At 40.0% G+C, this 17,935-nt stretch overlaps 2 protein-coding genes across 3 annotated transcripts in view; both read right to left on the minus strand.

Moving 5' to 3' along the window:
* Positions 1-376: 376 nt before the first annotated feature.
* PLAC8L1 (PLAC8 like 1) lies at positions 377-15,149 on the minus strand. 2 transcript variants are annotated; one of them, XM_020964326.2, is made up of 4 exons: positions 11,094-15,149; positions 8,973-9,109; positions 2,115-2,251; positions 377-677 (listed from the first exon to the last, which is right to left on the minus strand). In XM_020964326.2, the coding sequence occupies exons 1-4, from the start codon at positions 11,156-11,158 to the stop codon at positions 513-515; spliced, it is 504 nt and encodes a 167-aa protein (XP_020819985.1). In that variant the 5' UTR covers positions 11,159-15,149; the 3' UTR covers positions 377-512. The 2 variants fall into 2 exon arrangements, with proteins under 2 accessions (XP_020819985.1, XP_078006634.1); XM_078150508.1 differs by lacking the exon at positions 11,094-15,149 and adding an exon at positions 9,720-10,353.
* A 98-nt stretch (positions 15,150-15,247) lies between these two features.
* LARS1 (leucyl-tRNA synthetase 1) overlaps positions 15,248-17,935 on the minus strand; it is a 54,387-nt gene continuing 51,699 nt past the window's right edge. The window contains 1 exon segment of the mRNA XM_020964254.2: positions 15,248-15,654. Within this exon segment, the coding sequence (XP_020819913.1) occupies positions 15,449-15,654 (206 nt within the window). The 3' untranslated portion in view covers positions 15,248-15,448.

Genomic DNA, 17,935 nt, shown 5'->3' on the forward strand with positions numbered 1-17,935 from the left:
TTTCCCTTGAGAAGAAAGAGTGGTAGGGATGCTGGGGAGGAAGGAAGGAAGGATAGATGTGTGTGTGTGTGTGTGTGTGTGTGTGTGTGTGTGTGTGTGTGTGTGTGTGGGTGAAAGAGAGACAGAGATGCTAGAGGCAGCACTTGTCATAAGTACTATGCTAACGGATGGGAATACAAATAAATATAAGCAACAAAACAGTCCCTGCCCTCAAGGAGTTTATATTCTAATGACAGAAAACAACACATAAGGAGGGAGGGGGCTATAAGAAGAGGAGTAAAAGGAACTATGATCTCCTAAGGCTGCTGAGTTGGAGAAACACTTCTAAAAATTTACATCCATGGATTGACAAATTCATTGAAAGAGAGCAGAACTCTACAGATACAATATGGAAAATATTTTATTTTTAATACTATGTCATTGAATAATTACGGAGAAAGTGGGGTCATTTTTTTCTACTCACTAAGTTGTTGTTTGCTGCTTTTTGGGGGAAAAGGAAAAACATATTTCTTTCAAACAATTAACTCTTTAGTTCCAGGGGCCCAAAAACCTTGAGTTGAAGGAGCTGCACAGACTTCATCCATTTGGGTTGTCTTCATCTTAAGTTCCCGAGCCATCTGGCAGACAGAAAGGGGCCAGCAGCAGTGCACAACCAACCAGTCTTCACACAGAGTGCCCTAGGGCAGAACTCAGGACATTCAGGACATGCATTCACATATACTCACTTCTAAGACAATGGGATTCCTTATAACAAGGATGGAGGTGGGGGAGAAAGAGAGAACTAATACCTCTCTAATCAGTCACCTGTATTGTATTGGACCTTTAATGTATGGAACTGGTTTTTTTCAGAAGACATAGGGTCATAGGTTGAGAGGCAGAAGGAACCTTGGAGTCAAGGTAGCCCAACCATCTCATTTTACAGATGAGCAAACACTGAAGCTGAGATGTTAAACGATTTGCCCAAGGTCACACGAGTAGTAAGTTGCAGGATTCTCCGCATATCTTATCAAGGGAAGGATTAGAATGGAGCCTGAACCTGTGATTTCGGTAGTATGGAAAACGCCTTGGTAAGCAAACTTCCTCTACCAATTCAGGTCTGAACCTTCTCTCTGATTCAGAGGTTTAGAGAATTGCCAAAGAACTCAGAGTTTAAGTGACTTGACTGGGGTCACACAGCCAGTATGTATCAGAGGTAAGACTTGAACCCAAGTCCTGCTAGTTCTAAGGCTAGCTCTTTATTCACTGTGTCATGCTGCCTTCTGGGATTAGGCATGATACAGTGGGGAGAGGGCTGGATCTGGAGCCAAAGGACTCGCGTTCAAATTCAGACTCTGCCACTTAACTACTTATGTGACCTTGGGCAAACTCCCTTCGACTCTCTGAGCCTCAGCTTCCTCAACTGTAAAATAAGTTTGCTCATTCATTCCTTGTTTGTTGTTTGTCTTTCATTCTTGAAGAAGACCATGACATCAGGAAGGCGATGTCATGATCTGCAAGTGAATTAGATTTAAGTGAGGGAGGGCTGTGCAAAGTCACCAGCCTCACTCTCTTCTGGAGCCATCTGGGTCCAGTGTCAAGATATAAATCAGGACGACTGGAGGTGGCCCCCTCTAAAATAAGTGATAACCACTTACTTAGGTCCCTTGTGGGACTAAATCTATGATTCTAATTTCCATTTGGGAGAATTAGTCTCCTATAATGGAGGGAATTTTTAAAAACACCTTTGATTTCCTTTTCTGAATTCCACTTCACTGTGAAAAAGATGCTTACTGACATCTATTTCTTATTTTAAATTGATGACTGAATTACCAGGGCAAGAGGAAGTGTCTGACTCAGATACTTGACCACCACCACGACCACCCTAAACCTGTGAACGGACTTGTCAGTCCCAGAGAAAAATAGGTATAGAGCTACTAGTAAAACCCAGGATAGAGAAAAGTTTAATTAACAATAAAGCGATGCTGCAAATTAACCTTTTTCATTTTCATAAATTCAAGTTGCCCATCTTTTGTAGTCATAGCTATTCACCCATTATTCCCCTTTCCAGAGGAGTATTAAAAATAATGCTTCTTTAAGACCCAATGTCCAAGCACACACCACTTCACTTCACTTACCCGTATTTTATGTCTCTCTCTGGTGCCTACTCTTAATGCAAGGGTGGAGTTGGGTAATAATGGCCAACATAAACATTCTCCATAATGTCTTGCAATGTTACACTCAAGACACATGGTACAAAAGAGACCACAGAAACCTGCCAATAATAACCACAATGAGAAAAACTAATTAATGCTAAATTTACACAGAAACACTTCACCAAAAAATATATCCCCTAGCCCTAAACATGAGCCTAATGAGATAAGAGTTCTATTCTTATCCTCCGATTAAGAACTGAAAACCAAGTGAAAAATACAGTGCATATTTTTACTATGGGTTGAGTAGGGCATGTGCAAAGCTACCCTCCTTAATTCCACCTGACCACATATGCTAGCTCGCTCAGCAGTTTGGCATTTGGGGGTGACATACTCCTGGATGCTTCCCACCAGATGTGATTCAGGGCTGAAGGATTTGCTTTTGGTGGTGATGAAACAATCCCATTATTGGACACCAATCAAGAAGAACTGATGACTCGGTGGGCCTTTAAAAAGGGGACGAGTCTGCCCCTAATTCTCTCTTCCATTGACTCTTCTAAGTGGTCAATCTTTTCTTTTTTTCTTTTGCACTTAATAGTATTTTTCCCAATTACATGTAAAGATAGTTTTTCAATATTCATTTTTATAAGATTTTGAGTTCCAAATTTTTCTCCCTCCCCCCCTCCCCAAGAGACCAAGCAATCTGATATAGGTTATACATGTACAATCATGTTAAACATATTTCTACATTAGTCGTGTTGTGAAAGAAGGATCTTAACAAAAAGGAAAAACCATGAGAAAGAAAAAACAAAGAACAAAAATGAGTGAAAATAGTATACTTCCATCTGCATTCAGACTCCAGAGTTCTTTCTCTGCATGTGGGTAGCATTTTCCATTACAAATCTTTAGTCAATCTTTTCTGATGCAGAAATGTTCTCTGCCAGCAGTCAGCTCTGCTTGACGGACCCAGGACCTTCAGACCTCTCTCCCTCACAAGATCACCTCTGAGCCTGGACACGCCCTTCTCAAGATGGACGTTTGCTCACCACTTAGTCATTAGCTCTCTTTACTTGCCCAGTGGCCATTAAGGGGGTTCCCTGAAGAAGTAACCAGAGGCTTATAATGCACAAAGGACCCAAATGCTGAGCTAGCTTGGCACATCTTCTGTTCACTCCCCAGTTATTCTTTTAAAAATGCCTTTCTTGCTATAACAGAATCCCCATGCAAATTCTTTGGTTAACCACTGACAAAGGTTAACTCAAAGCAACGTGGTCATAGTGGAAAGAGCGTTGGTTTTGGTGTCAAAAGACCTGGGTTCAAACCTAGCATTACCACTCACTATAATTAAGTTGAAGTCAGTCATTTGAGGCCCCAGAGCCTTCTGGAGATAACGCTTTTTCCAATGCTTACCTCACAGTGGCTTTTGTGGGGATCAGCTGAGATTATACATGTAAAGCACCAAATTAAATGTATTATTGTTATTACTTTAATCTTCTATAAAATAAAACCTATCAAGAAGGATTTAGATTTTCACTGAAATAAGTATTTCTAACACATATTAATGTATACAATTTATTTTTAAAATATATACTGTATCCATGGTTCGTTAGACTAGTAGCCATCAATTTCTATGAAGTTTATAGAAGTCTTTTTGTCATATTGCTACAAACTCCCTGTGCCAGTCCCAAAGCTGACATTGTTCTATTTCTCATCTCAAAAAGTTGCTCTGATTTTGACCAGCGCCTGAAACAACTTGTCATCTATCCAATTAAATCTGAAAAGTATTTGGAACTTGGTTCCCTGAACTTAGAGCCAGGTGTACCTGCACAGACCAGTTTTTGCTTCAGAGTTTTTGTTTCACACTATGTCAACAAATTTGTTTTGCACATAGCAACAAACCTAGTTAATGAATACAATCATCGCACATACAGTGAGAAGAGCTGGAACTTGGAATCAGGAGACCTCCAATCTAGTCCCAGTGTGGACACTTACCAATTATGTGACCCTGGGGGCACTAGTTCATCTAAAACCTCATCTGGAAATGGAGTTAGTAATACCACCCCCCCCCCCAGGCAAGAATACCTACCTCACCAAGTGGTAAGAAAAAAGTCTAATCCTTAAAGAGCTATGGAAATATGAGTACCTATTATTAGTACCACTATTTGTATTTGACACACCAGACACTGATGCCTACATATACATCGTGGCCACTGTGTTTACTAGCCCAAAGATAGGGAGACTTATGTAACCTTCTCATACTCCCAGGGGACACTCAAATACTTTGGGCTTTTGCTATTCAGATACCAACGCATTTATAAATTCTGCAAATCCATTGTGCCATTTTATAGCTAGAAATTATTCTGCTTGTCTCTTTGAGATAGAGCTTGCAGCAACTATATCTTCAAAGGATAGCGTTGCTCCTAATTTGCCAATCTCAGTGTATTATGAATTCAGATAAAAGCCAAAAAAAAAAAAGAATAATACCATTTTTAAAAAACCCGACAACTGTAAAATAAAGCAGCAAAATGTCAAAGAGAAAAAGAAACCATCTCTACTCACAATGTACCCTCTATTTAATGGATGGTCAATTGTAACTAATTCTCAGCATCTCATAGAAAACTGCCCAATGATAGACAGAAGTCTGACATAGAACAAAACTGCAGAAAGAGTGACTCTCTCTCTCTCTCTTCCTCTCTCTCTCTTTCAAGTTCCACACAAATTATTTATGTGCCAGCTAATATACCTGAAAACACGTAGAATATCTCTATTAAACAGAATGGATAGAAATAAAAGAAAAACCACTTTTGTTTTTAATACAATTCCACTGAATTTTTTAAATCCTACATGACACAGGAGATGCCTGAGCAAGTGACCCTGTCCTTTTTTTCCTACAAGATTTTTAGATGTGACATTACAGTCAATTAGTGCAATGAGAATTTTCTGGTAGATGACACCAAGGCCTTAATATATTAGAAATTGGCTTGAGGCTAGGATTGCCTTTTTCCCATCATTCAAGCCAGTCAAGTTTAAGAAGAATGTATTTCTTGAAATCCTCTCTTCATCCAATCAAACTATTATTTTCTTAGCCAATCTAGAATTTTCAGGTGAATGAGAAAGGTAAGGCTAGCACCCTGATCAAAGAGATAATAATTGTAAAGCACTCGGCACAGTATCTTATACATAATGGACATTAATGATATAGAATGTATTATAATGTGTATCCCCTCTCTCCTTTCCCTGAGTACTAGTCAAGGATCTGATATGGAACAAAATGAGACACTCATAGGTCATTCAACAGTTCACAGGAGATATACTTAGCCATAGTAGAGGAAGAATTTTCAACAAGGATATTCAGTGAGGTCCCTACATTGATTTAGCTGAACACAACTTCTCAGCAATGCTCACGCTGTTGATCCCTGGTCAGAAGTTTTAGAAAGGGAGTTGTCACTCCTAGAATTTTGTACTTAAGGCACCAGCGAATCATGTCAACAACCTGAATTAGTCTTTTTAGCCAATCAGATTTCAAAGAGAGAGTTTTAATGCCTCTTAAGGAAAAAAAAAACTAGTCTAACTTGAATGGGAGTAAGGCCTCAGAAAAAGCTAAAGGCCTATATGGCTAGGCCCTAGGAAATGCTACTCCAATCACAGATGTCAAAACAATGCTAGAAGCAGCGGACACAGACAGAGAAAGCAGTGGTCTGGTTCTTTTGACAGCCTTAAGTCAGTCCCACAGCAGTTGGTAGAAGACCTTCCTGTCCTCTCATCTTCCCTTTCTCCCAAAGCACTAGAAAAGTAGGACAGGCATGATCAAGGCTGGGATTTCCTTTACTTGTTCCTACCTTAAGCACTGGAAAGGACAATTGTTCATATTTCACTCTTGCTATTGACCTATTGACTCCTCTGGACTGATGAAGAGGCAGTGTCATGACTTCCTGCTAAGATAGCTATCTGAATGGGAGGAAGGCCACTGAGCTCTCATATACCCACCTACTCCTGAAGTGTGTACCAGACCAAATAATGATCAAGAAATCCAATAAGAGGCAACTCCTTCTACCACAGAACTGCACAAAAAATCAGCCAGAAAGGAAAAGGAGGGAAAGGAAAGGAGCAAAGTCAGGTCAAATATAGGGTAGCTTCTCAGCATGACCTCTCAGGTACGTGTAGCCTAAAAGGCTAAGTGTCCCAAGGCAGCAAGGGCAGAGAAGACTCCCCTTGGACAGCCTCAGCACAATCAAAAACCCCAGGATGGGGACCTTGGAAGCTCTAGGGAGCAGGGTGCAGTGGTCATGTTCCTAGGGCCTCATTGCCCACAATGACCGGAGTGGAAAGCATCACTCACTGGGATTCATTCTCTGAAATAAATTTCTCAGAAGACTATACGTCTAGCTGGAGAACGTGGCACACCACAAGGCAGACTTTGGTTGGTACAGAGTGCTGCTTTAAGGCAGAGGGTTTAAAAAGTGGGCAGCACAAATTGGGAAAAGAAAGGGAAGACAAGTGGAGTAGGCAATGGTAACCACAGACATGGTAGAAGGGAGCTGCAGCTAGGATTAGAGAGGGAAACCTAGGAGTTGTGATTAGATTCTGATGACTCCAGAGGACAGATGAGAAGTTCCAGGCTTTCTCCAGCCTGCTCCAAGAGAAAGACTGCTGCAAAGCATCCTAGGAGACACACAACGGCACGTACTTAGTGTCTGTTATTGGGGCCATGAGTTCCAAAGGAACTGTATCTGCCCACTCTGCTGGAGAATTAGATAACTCTCCTAGAGGAAGAGGAGTTAGCTTCTACTTGTGAAATGTGGAAACAGTGAACATTTTTTTGCTATTTGAGGCCATTCCTTGTTATTTAAGTTGTTTCATATCTTAATTAAATATTCTTGCTATCGGATTTATGAGTCTCTTTTGTGATCTAGGAGCAGAGAATGGACCGTACAGGGGCACAAACTAAGTTACATAACTGATTAATTCCCAATCAACTACACCAAATCCTAACAATAGCAAGGGGGTCCAAAGTCAGGTGGTACACTTGGTATCTGCATAACATCATCCAGAGTCCAGTGAGGTTTTTGGTGATCTGAAAACTAAGAAGCTTTCTGCCAGGGATCAAGTGAGTCATTTTGATTCAGTAGCAACTTAGAACAACTTCAAGTTCATTAGACCAACAGGATGGTGGATTAGACACTTTCTTTAGACACCCATTAACTCCCAAGACCTCCAAAAAGAGGAATTATGCACCAGGTATAGAGCAATTATAGGACAGAAAAAGAGAGCTCTAACAAAGTAAAATCCTTATGCATTAACACCATAGAACACTACCCCCTAAAGAAGTAATTCAGCAACACCAAACCTTTCTCCCCACCAGCTTTCATATTCCCAGTAAGGATGCACATGTGTGTAAGGATCTATTGTGGGATCCTCTCCTAATTCAGAGATCTGACCAGCACACCCCACCCCCCAATCATCTCAGTCCACCATAACAACTCCAAGTCTGCCCAGCCACATAAAGAAAAAGGGCAATGGAGCTGAAAGCAGGTTGTCTTCTACCTGGGACCAGCCCTAGGTTAAAGATCCCCAAAGCTTCAGAGAGTCTTCCCAATACACCCTCCCCACCCTGCAAAAAAGCAGAAGGTACTGAAATTAGTGAAGCCAAAGAAAGGAGAGATGAAAAACTGGGGCAAAGAAAGGAGAGACGAGAAACCGGGGCAAGGGGCCAAGAATGGGTGGTTGTACTGAGTATGAAGGAAAGGGGACTGAAATCCAGTTCAGGGTCAGTCCTATTGCCCCTGAATCTCCTCAGGAGAGAGACTGAGGCAGGTGAATCCTAAGTCCCCAAACAGTCTTTCAGCCTAGTCTGGAAGTATACCTACCAGCAAAGGGAGAGGAGTCAGAAAGTAAACGACAAAGAAATACAAGGAAAAAAGGCTGAAGTATCAAAGATTTGAAGATTAAAAACCCATAGCACAAACAGATACATCAACACAGAGGATCCTAAAACTAGAAGGAATGATGAATACTAAATCATCAAAGTGATTACAATACTCTTCACAAATATTAAGGACAAAGGAAAGTGACCCAATACAGGATGAAACACTGACTCTTCTGGACTCCCAAGACAACCTGGAACAACAAGAAATTCAAGAATGGTTCAAAAGACAAATGAAATTGTTAAGAAATTACAAACGGGAGCAGTTGGGTGGCACCATGAATAGAGCTCTGGCCTTGGAGTCAGGAGGACCTGAGTTCAAATCCAGCCTCAGACACTTAACACTAGCTGTGTGACCCTGGGCAAGTCACTTAACCCTGCCTCACCAAAAAGCAAAAAAAAAAAAAAAAAAAGAAAAAAATTACAAATGAATATAAATCAGAATTTAGAAGTTCTTCCTACAGAAACGAAAAACTCAATTAGCAGATAAGAAAAAACTGAATTCATGATGGACAATTTTTCTAAAAAAAAAAAGCAAAAGAGAAATGAACAAATTTGAGCTACAGAGATACTAGAATGGAGGAAAATATGGCAGAAGTAAGAAATCAGGTCAGTTATGCTGATCTCACTTAACTCTAATCCGTGGTCCTCTGCACCAGGGGTGGAGAACCTGTGGCCTCAAGACCACATGTGGCCCTCTAGATCCTCAAGTACGGCTCTTTGACTGAATCCAAACTTCACAGAACAAATCCCCTTAATAAAAGGATTTGTTCTGTAAAAAATAGGCCGCACCCGAGGACCTAGAAGGCCACATGTGGCCTCGAGGCCACAGGTTCCCCATCCCTGCTCTGGACTCTGCTGCCTTGTGAGGGAAAACTAAAAGCAACTTAGACTATTATAAAAGTAGGGAAGAAACATACAAATTTTTTTGTCACTGCAAACATTGAAGAGGCTAGTGCTCCAATCCCCTGAAGTCTGTGCAACAGTTGTGATGGTGGTCCTGTCATAGACACCCCAGCCAGGCTGAGTCATCACAGGTTGTGTTGGTATATGGCTCCTGTAAAGTCAAAGGTGATGATTAAATAAAACAATAATAATAATAATGACATGACACGTTTCTACAGTCCCAGGTTTCCAAACTGCTTCTCTCACAGCCTTATGAAGTACAGTGCAAGCATTTTCAATCCCTCATTTTATAGATGAAGAATCTGTGGGTTAAGTGGCTTACCCACGGTCACCTCTCTAGTAAGTTTGGAAGGCACTATTTTAACCTAGGTCTGCAAGACCAGTGCTCCTTCCAAAACACAACACTATTTCCTAAGGAAGAATGTTGCATTATAGGAAATGTTATTAAACTAAGTATTGCTAAGGGGTAGAGGAGGAAGAGAAGGACCTAGTGGCAAACACGACTATGGTTCAGTCCGTTGTTCATCTTCTTTATTCATGCCACTCCTACTTCCAAGTCTTTCCCACCTGTAGTTGTAAGCCGCCTAACACTCACTAGGTTTCTCATTCTCTCATTAAAGTCAGAGTCCTAGGTGCTAAATGATGAAGAAGTAAGTGGTGTCCAAAAAGTTACTTGCATCTCCCTGTGCAAGCCCAAGCTATTTGCCTCCTAAGTTGGAATGCTACAACTTTACTTCACTTAAGGGCTTCCAATTACTTACTTTACTGAAGGAATTTTTTGAGGGCTGAGCAACTGGACTGGATTTCCCTGAAAGGAACAAGTTGATGTTTGCAGTCATGAAATAATTTTTTTATTCTTTCTCAGCATTATGTGAATAATATATGTTATTCCTGCTAGCAAGCCTGTCCTCATTCTCAGTAGGCAGCTACTTCTTAACAAAAATACTAGGTAATTGTGCCTAATTTCTAAGTCTAGGAGGATTCTTCTCACTTAATTTATTTACTGGGCCTTCACTGATTTTTAAGATAGTTGTCATTCACATACCTTGGCTGTAATATTTTAGTCCTAAACTATCATTTCGCCTGCCTTGAAAGTGAAATGTAAAATTATTTCTGAGGAGATAGAAAGGTAGAGTAGCTGCTGCTACTCAGAGCTGGTGTTTAGCTATAGCTTCTAATGCAGCTTTTGAGCCAATAAATTACCTCAGTGAAAATCACCCAGCACTGCAGCACAGGTACAAGTTTAGCTGCAGTAGGAAAGGTGGATAGCCATAGAACCTTCTAAATTATGGTAGCTATCTTCTTCTCATTCAACCACAGCATATTTTTCACTTAAATGGCTCACTGCTCAAGGAAATTAGAGATGCATGTGGCAATCCTACATAAGTCTGATTAGTATCTTTTTCTGAAAGAAAAGGGGGAGGGGGAGGGTCAATATTTAGTTATCATTTTACCTGGCACAGATATCACCTCAGTATCTTAGCACTCATTTTTCAGTAGGATTTTCGGAGGAGAGACAAGGCCCCCACCCCAGGTTGTTGGAATCTATATTTGTTCACGGTCTAGATCTGTTGAAGGTGTTGGGAGGTGATTGGTATACCTCTGCCTAGTCTAGCATTATTAATGTGCTCCACCCCTCCTGTTTCTTATTCTACACCAACTTAACGCTCCCTGAAAGCGGATGCCTGGGATTAGGATTCAACACACATGCCAATGCCCTGGATATCTAATCACAACTTGCTTTGCTAAAAGCTTCTAGCTTCAACTAACACCTCATTATTTTAGATACTTTAGCTGAAGCCAGAACATTTTAAATTATTTCAAAAGGGAGGATGTTCCATCATGTACCAAGAAACAACTGGGTAGAGTTCAGAATTCAAAGTTTTGATGAAAGAGATACCTGTCTCCTTCCACTCAGATCCAATCATCCTTTTTCACTAGCCAGTTAGGCCTAAAGGGATCAATCAGCTGTTCTGGCTTCAAGGACACTTAAGAAAGGTTAGCAAGCAATTTCATTCAAAGCCTGGGCCTTTCATATAATATACTGAAATCTCTCTCTTTTCCCTAGACCCTTATAAGAAGGGATTGATTTGTTATTCCAAATGGAGAGCAAAGGTTGATAAAAGCCAACTCACCCTACTCCTTGCCTTGGGTCAGAAATACAAAGACTCTCATATTCCGATCTCATGAGTGAAAGCATCAGTGGTGTCGGAACAGCCGTCAAAGAAGCATCTATAGTACAGTTAGAGAAATAAAATTTCCAAATCAATTTATAAAGGAGGGTGGGAGGAGTGGGGAGGAAAGAGTTCAGTTAGGCCTTTGACAGTAAGCTAGATGATGATTCTAAACTTCAGCTGATCCAGAGTTAACTTTTCTTCTTAAGAATGTCATGTCAGTATTCTGGAAAATGAGGTCATAATGCTAGGTCCAACAAATCTTATTTCCTTAAAGAACAGGGACGATCCCACTGTGAACACGGAGGTTAACCTGTTATAAAGGTTACAGTGTAAGAGAGTATCACTTTAGCATCAAGTCTCAGTCTTACATCAACGTGGTTAGTGCCGATCAACATCAGTTGTCCTTTTCATTCCATGGCATACACTTTGAAACTTGGAACCCTAAATTTCTGCCTAGCCTGGATCCTACGTTCCCTGCTTCATTATTTTTCTAAGAACCAATTTTTCACATGGTACAAGTTTTTATTAAAAGTAATAGTTGGATATAAAACTCAAAAAAACTATAGTTTTCAACAAACTGAGTCATAGTAGAGAAGTAAACAAGGGTATACTTAGTAGCATTTATTTCATAAGCACCAAGTCCTAAAATAGCCTACTGCGCTGTGCTAAGACGCACCACATTTATTCTACAACTTTAAAAGTAAAATCTATGTGAAACTCAAAAAGAAAGGGAAGAGGGGGCAGAGGGAAAAGATATCTCAAATGTAAACAAAACAAGACTCATCTAAGTCTTGCCCTTGGTGCATAAGCACAGCACTACAAAATGTGTTCATTTCCCTGTGTTACACTCCAACTGCACTGTCAACTCCTTCTACCCATCCACCAAAATTTTTTTTTCATACTAAATGTTTCACACACTTCTGGGAACACAGTGAGCACTTGATAAATAATTGTTGATTGATACTTAAAGCTATTCATTATTATGCAATCAACACTATTGTAGGAAGGCAAACACTGAAATAATTCTCCAGTCACTTAAAAATTCAATATGGAGAACCATGTCCAAAACAATTTTTTTTAAAAGACCTTTGATATTTAAAAAAAAAAAGTTATTAACAATGAGACCTTCCTTAACAGGAACCTGCCTAACAAACTCAAAGAGACACAACTGATCCACGTTAAGAAGACATGAGGGAATGAAATAAGAAAGCATTTACTCAAAGTTTGCTATGTGCTAAGCATGGTCCAGGTGATACAAACAGAAAGGAAGCGTAGTCTTTGCCCTCAAGAAACTCATACTCTAGGGGAAAGAATATTTAGAGGGAAGAATCCATCTATAGGGCAGATGGAAAGGTATAAGTTCTTTTTTAGGGCAGATCAGCAGGACAGATGGCATTGTGCTGTTCCGTGCTTCATAATGGCTGCATTTTAGAACGTTGCTGTGGCTCCTCGTCATACCTATCACTAGTTCCTAAAAAAGCCACGCACATTTCTACATCCACGTTTTGGATGACACCATTTCCCCATGGCTGAGATTCACTGTCCCCTCTTCCCCGTTTCCACCATCGCTTCTATTTGTGCCATATACATATTTTCTAGTCTACGAGGCCAATAAGTCATCTAACCTATGAAACTTCCCCCAGTTGCTCTAACTGATCTCCCAAAAGTATTTCTCTTATGTCACACATGTTGGCACTTGAGCAAGTATGATTTTAATTGTCTGCCCACTGCTTTAGGTATGCGTGTTTTGTACCCCCAAGAAGATGGCAAACTTCCTAAAGGCAAGGATTATGTACACCTTGTGTGGTTTTTATACTACTGGAGTTCCCAGGCACATAGCTGGCACTCAATAAATACCTGATGGAGAGGACTCATAAACCAGGGAAATGGTTGAACAAATTACAGTATATGAATATAATGGAATTTTGTTGTATCACAAGAAATGATGAAAGTGATGAATTCAGAGAAACTTGGTAAATTTTATAGGAAGTGAAATAAGCAGAACTAGAAGAATGAGGTACACAGTGACCACGATGGTGAAAGGAAAACAACTTGGAAAGGCATCAGAACTTGGATCAAAGCAATGACCAATCTGGACTGCGGGGAGGACTGACAGCCAGACACACTTCCCTGCTCATGACTGAGAGATGTGGAATGAGGCTGATGCTGTCTAGTACAGCTGATATGCTGGTTTGCCTTAGCTACACTTCTCTGTTATGAGGGTAAGGCCTAGGGTTCAAGGGGATGCATTGTGGGGAAGTGACAATGATATTTTTTAGAAAACACTAATAAAGGGGGCAGCTAGGTGGCACAGTGGATAGAGCTCCGGTTTGGGCATCAGGAGGACCTGAGTTCAAATGTGGCCTCAGACACTTGACACCTACTAGCTGTGTGACCTTGGGCAAGTCACTTAACCCCGACTGCCTAGCCAAAAAAGGAAAAAAAAGAAAACACTAATAAAACATTTATTTTTAAAATAAATAAATACCTAACAAACTAAAGGTAAGATATCAGGTATATTCACATAAAGAGCTACTTGACGCAATGTACTGGGAAAAGGGCTAGACCGAGAATCAGGAAGAACTTGGCCACTGATGGCTTGTGAGGACCAGATGAGATAATGTTTGTGAAGCTCTCAGCACACAGCATGGTATTATCATTATTCTCTATTACCTATATGACTATGAGGTTCCTTAACCTCTCTAAACTCTATTTTCTCATCTGAAAGATGGGGATAAAAATATCTCAAAAGGTTCTTCTGAGGCTCAAGTTAAGGTGACAAATATATACACAAATTTGTATAAATACTTGGCAAACTTTAACATACTAGGTAAATATCCACTATTATCGCTCAGCAAACAGCAAAGGCAACATGCGTGGAGTAACACAGCCTGAACCTGGCAAGGAGAAGTAACACGTATCAGCCCAAAACGAACAATTCAAAGCAGAAAACCACATAGCTGGTGATCATATGTCGTGAGTTACTCTGGTGTCATTAAGACTAGTGACTATTTATAATAGTTGAGTGGGGTGCCTGAACTATATGATTTATATCTAAAGGTCTCTTCCAGTCTTAAAATTCTATGATCAGGCAATCAACTTGGCACAGTGAACTGGAGTTACAAAACTGAGACACCAGCAGCTCATCAAAGAAAGAGTACATGGATCCATAGTAGAGAATGGACCAGGCAGGGTGGGGGACTGCAGAGATCCCTAGATTTTAGTTCAGTTTCTTTAATTGTCTTAGAATACTCACATTGAAAACTGGAAGAAGTAGAAACATTCCAACTTCAAATTATATTTCCCCTTGGAAAGAAATGAGGCACAGACAATATGAAATCTTTCTGCCAAGGATAATGTTAAGCCCTCATAGTACAGTCAACATCTAACTTAATTTAAACATCATCTGATGAAAAGACAAATTGGGTTAAAAAAAATTTCTGATATTATATTTCCTTTAAAAATACTAAATTATTGTTCAACTTAATCCTAGATGCAGTAAATTGCTGGAAATTTGCTACTGATCTGAAAAAAAGAGTACTGTTAAATCTAAATAGGTACTTCTAGAACAAGGAAGTTCTCTCTGAAATTTCACAAACCACTGTGGTTCCATTCAAATACATCCTTCAAACAGAAAAGTCACCAATTTCTGATCTTTGTTAAAGTCATAAATGTGTGGACAGAACAGAAATGTAGTCTGCATTCAGTTGTCAGGCATTCTTCAAACATTCTATCAAGCATTCTTCAAGCATTTCTATCAAACACCTCCTGATCATACTCAACTTTATATTTTTATATTTGTTCTTTATGCCATCATAAGATTTTTCTCCCTTCAAATAGAGACTTGTAAAAACATCAAACAGTCCAACTCTTTTTTTTTTTTAAGAAGCCTCTAAAAGTATGCAGGCTAAAGTTGCCAAAACCTTTGCCTCTGATTCTGTGCTTACATCTGTCTTACTCCAAAAATTTATACATTTTTAATAGCTATTAGATACTCCATAGACCTTTATAAACAGTACAAAGCACCACCTTGTAAAAATATCATATTGATAGCTCAGTATGAACAATGAAAAGATAGGAAGCTTCTGAGACATTCAATATTAGTTCTCAACTTAGATCCAAAAGAGGGGGAAAAATGTTTTATTATAGCCAGGTCTCAAAGATGACTTAGTGCAAGATTACATGCAAAATTCAATGGTTAGAAATGACAGTTGTTTCAGTCCATTCTGAGATTCTCAAGGCCAATTTGTATACACAATCAGGTTAATGATATCCCTCAACCAGGGTGGATAATAGCCAAATCTGGCTGCAATTTAATGAACCAGATAGATGATGGAATCACCAATATCTGCCCTTAATCCATTTTCAGTGAGGTGAATTTTCTTGCTCATGAGGTCCACATGAAATACAGCATGATCAGAAATAGGGGTCTTCTCCATGTGTTCTTTTCCCAGGACAGGAACACGACGAGGTCCTAACACAGGATCATCAAATCTCATCAGTTTTACCTTGGAAAGATCTATAATGGAAGAGATTACAAATGTGAGTATGATACTAACTGAGCCTATGATGGAGCATCACATTCGTAAGAGACACTAGTTATTAATGCCTATCTAAACAAAAATCCCCCAGTTAGATTATTAAAGCAACCCCAATCTCAGAAAACAAAAATCCAACAGGGTACTTAAATTATGACTGTCAGCTTTCACCAGATAAAAGCTGACCGATGAATCTGTGTAACACTGACATCTCCTGGAACAATATAAAGGAGGGAAAAAAAAGGTCTATGGACACTTTAGAGTCACATCCAATGTAGCCTTTCAAATCACTTTGGTATGTCTGCATCAACCATTTTTTAGTGTTGGGAAGCATCTCTTTTTTTGCTTCTCTAAATATAGCAGCAGGTCTAAGAGAACCGTTGAACCATTCTCAATGCACTTTTTGGGAGGAAAGTATTACTACTGAGAGGAACAGCAACACCAGACTCTTGTTTTGCTCGAGGATGAATGGCAAGAAAGGAAGGAGGAGGTACAGGAAAAGGGAGCAGCTTTAACAATTTTAAGCCTTTGGATGAGTTCCCGTGCTCCCTGCTTGAGGATTTCTTGATTTACTCTTTCTCAACCTGATAAGATGAATCCTGGCAGGCAAAGCACTTGTCCTTTGAATACATTTATATTCCATCAGCCCTGCCAACAAACAACCCAGCCCAAATGTAACTCACTTATTATTCTAGCAATGCTGAGGCTTCCCAACACAAGACTGTTTCATTTTATACGGTTTAGGAGCCCATGATATGTGGCTATAAATGCTGGGGCTTAGGTTTTATACCTCATTCTACACGCCACCCTGTGAATCTGGCAGTCTCCAAAAAGTACCGATGCTCTTTGAATTGCCACCACCCCCCCTTCTATACCGTCTCCCTGGGAGGTCCATGAGATGCACTCTTCCACATGCTACCCTGACAGTGCTAAGCTTAGTTTAAGAGGCCTGACGGATAAAAGCTATCATGAATTCAACTGCAGGTTATGCCAGGAGTGTGAGCCAACCAAGCACAAGGCTTATGGTTCGGGAAGCAAGGGACTAAAGCCAGTGAGCTGAAAGGTGGACCTTGGGGCACACATGGCAATCACCAGCAAGCGGGGGCACCCACGGCGGCGCACAGCTGAAAGACTACTGAGACTCTCTGGGGAGATCACAGGATCAATTCATCAATGGAACGCTGACCCAACAAAAGATGAGCAAGAAGAAGCAGCACGTGACCTTCATATGTGGCCAAGACTTTATCTGGGAAAGGGGAAAACTAAGCTTGACCAGCCACCACAATTGGACTTACACATCAAAAGGTAACACAAAGACATTTTACTGTGAAAGCATGGGTTAAGTCACAACAAGATATACTGATATGCACCACCTCTCACCACAGACCTCACCACACCAAGGAATTCTAAAGGCCACTGCCCCCAAGCAATCTCCACGTTCAATCAGGCTTCCACGAGGCAAAACATATTCTGCTCTGAAGTTTGATCCTGTCTTTCGTAACTATCAAACTATTTTTGTTGTTTTTTTGAGATACTTCAACTTCTTATGTCAGATTTCTCTTACCACTGAAGACACTAAAATTTAAATCTGCAACTCTACAACAAATTAAGGCATTTGAGGAGGAAGAAAAAGATGGTGTGATTTTAAAGTCTTGGGAAATAGAAGATGTGATACAGAGTTTTTCACCTGTAAGTTACTGGTTCATATCTTATGTGGGGAGACCATTTTCATCAAATGGCCTTTGTGGAATGACATGATAGCTTTAGTCCAGCTTCTCCTGGACCTGAATTATAATCACCCTCAATACAATGGGCACTAATTGGCATATTTGCCAACTATTACAAAAGAGAGACTAAAAATGTGCTATCAAGTTTCAACTCTTTCCTATCCCCTAGATAGAAAATCAAAGCATCGTAACAGCCTGCTAGAAAGATCTCAAGAGATGATCTCTTCTGCGGCTGGGGAGGGCATCAATCTCATGCTTCCAGTAACATTTCTATCTACTATCCCAAATTTCATCATTATTAAACAGAAATTAGTATACTTTTTGAAAATGTTGCCATGGAAATGCACCTTTGTTCTTTCTTTGCAGAGGTGGGGGACTAGGGGTTTGAAAATATTACACATACTTTCAGTCAATGCATTAGTTTTGCTGAAATCTTTTTCTCCTCTTTTTTATTATAAAGGGAGAAAGTAAGGAAGGTGGGAAAGCTGCATTTGGAAATACAAATGATATAAAAACCAAACTCATATAGAAAAAT

Source organism: Phascolarctos cinereus, unplaced genomic scaffold (assembly GCF_003287225.1).
Source record: "Phascolarctos cinereus isolate Bilbo 61053 unplaced genomic scaffold, phaCin_HiC Scaffold_2;HRSCAF=192, whole genome shotgun sequence".
Lineage (NCBI taxonomy): Eukaryota > Metazoa > Chordata > Mammalia > Diprotodontia > Phascolarctidae > Phascolarctos > Phascolarctos cinereus.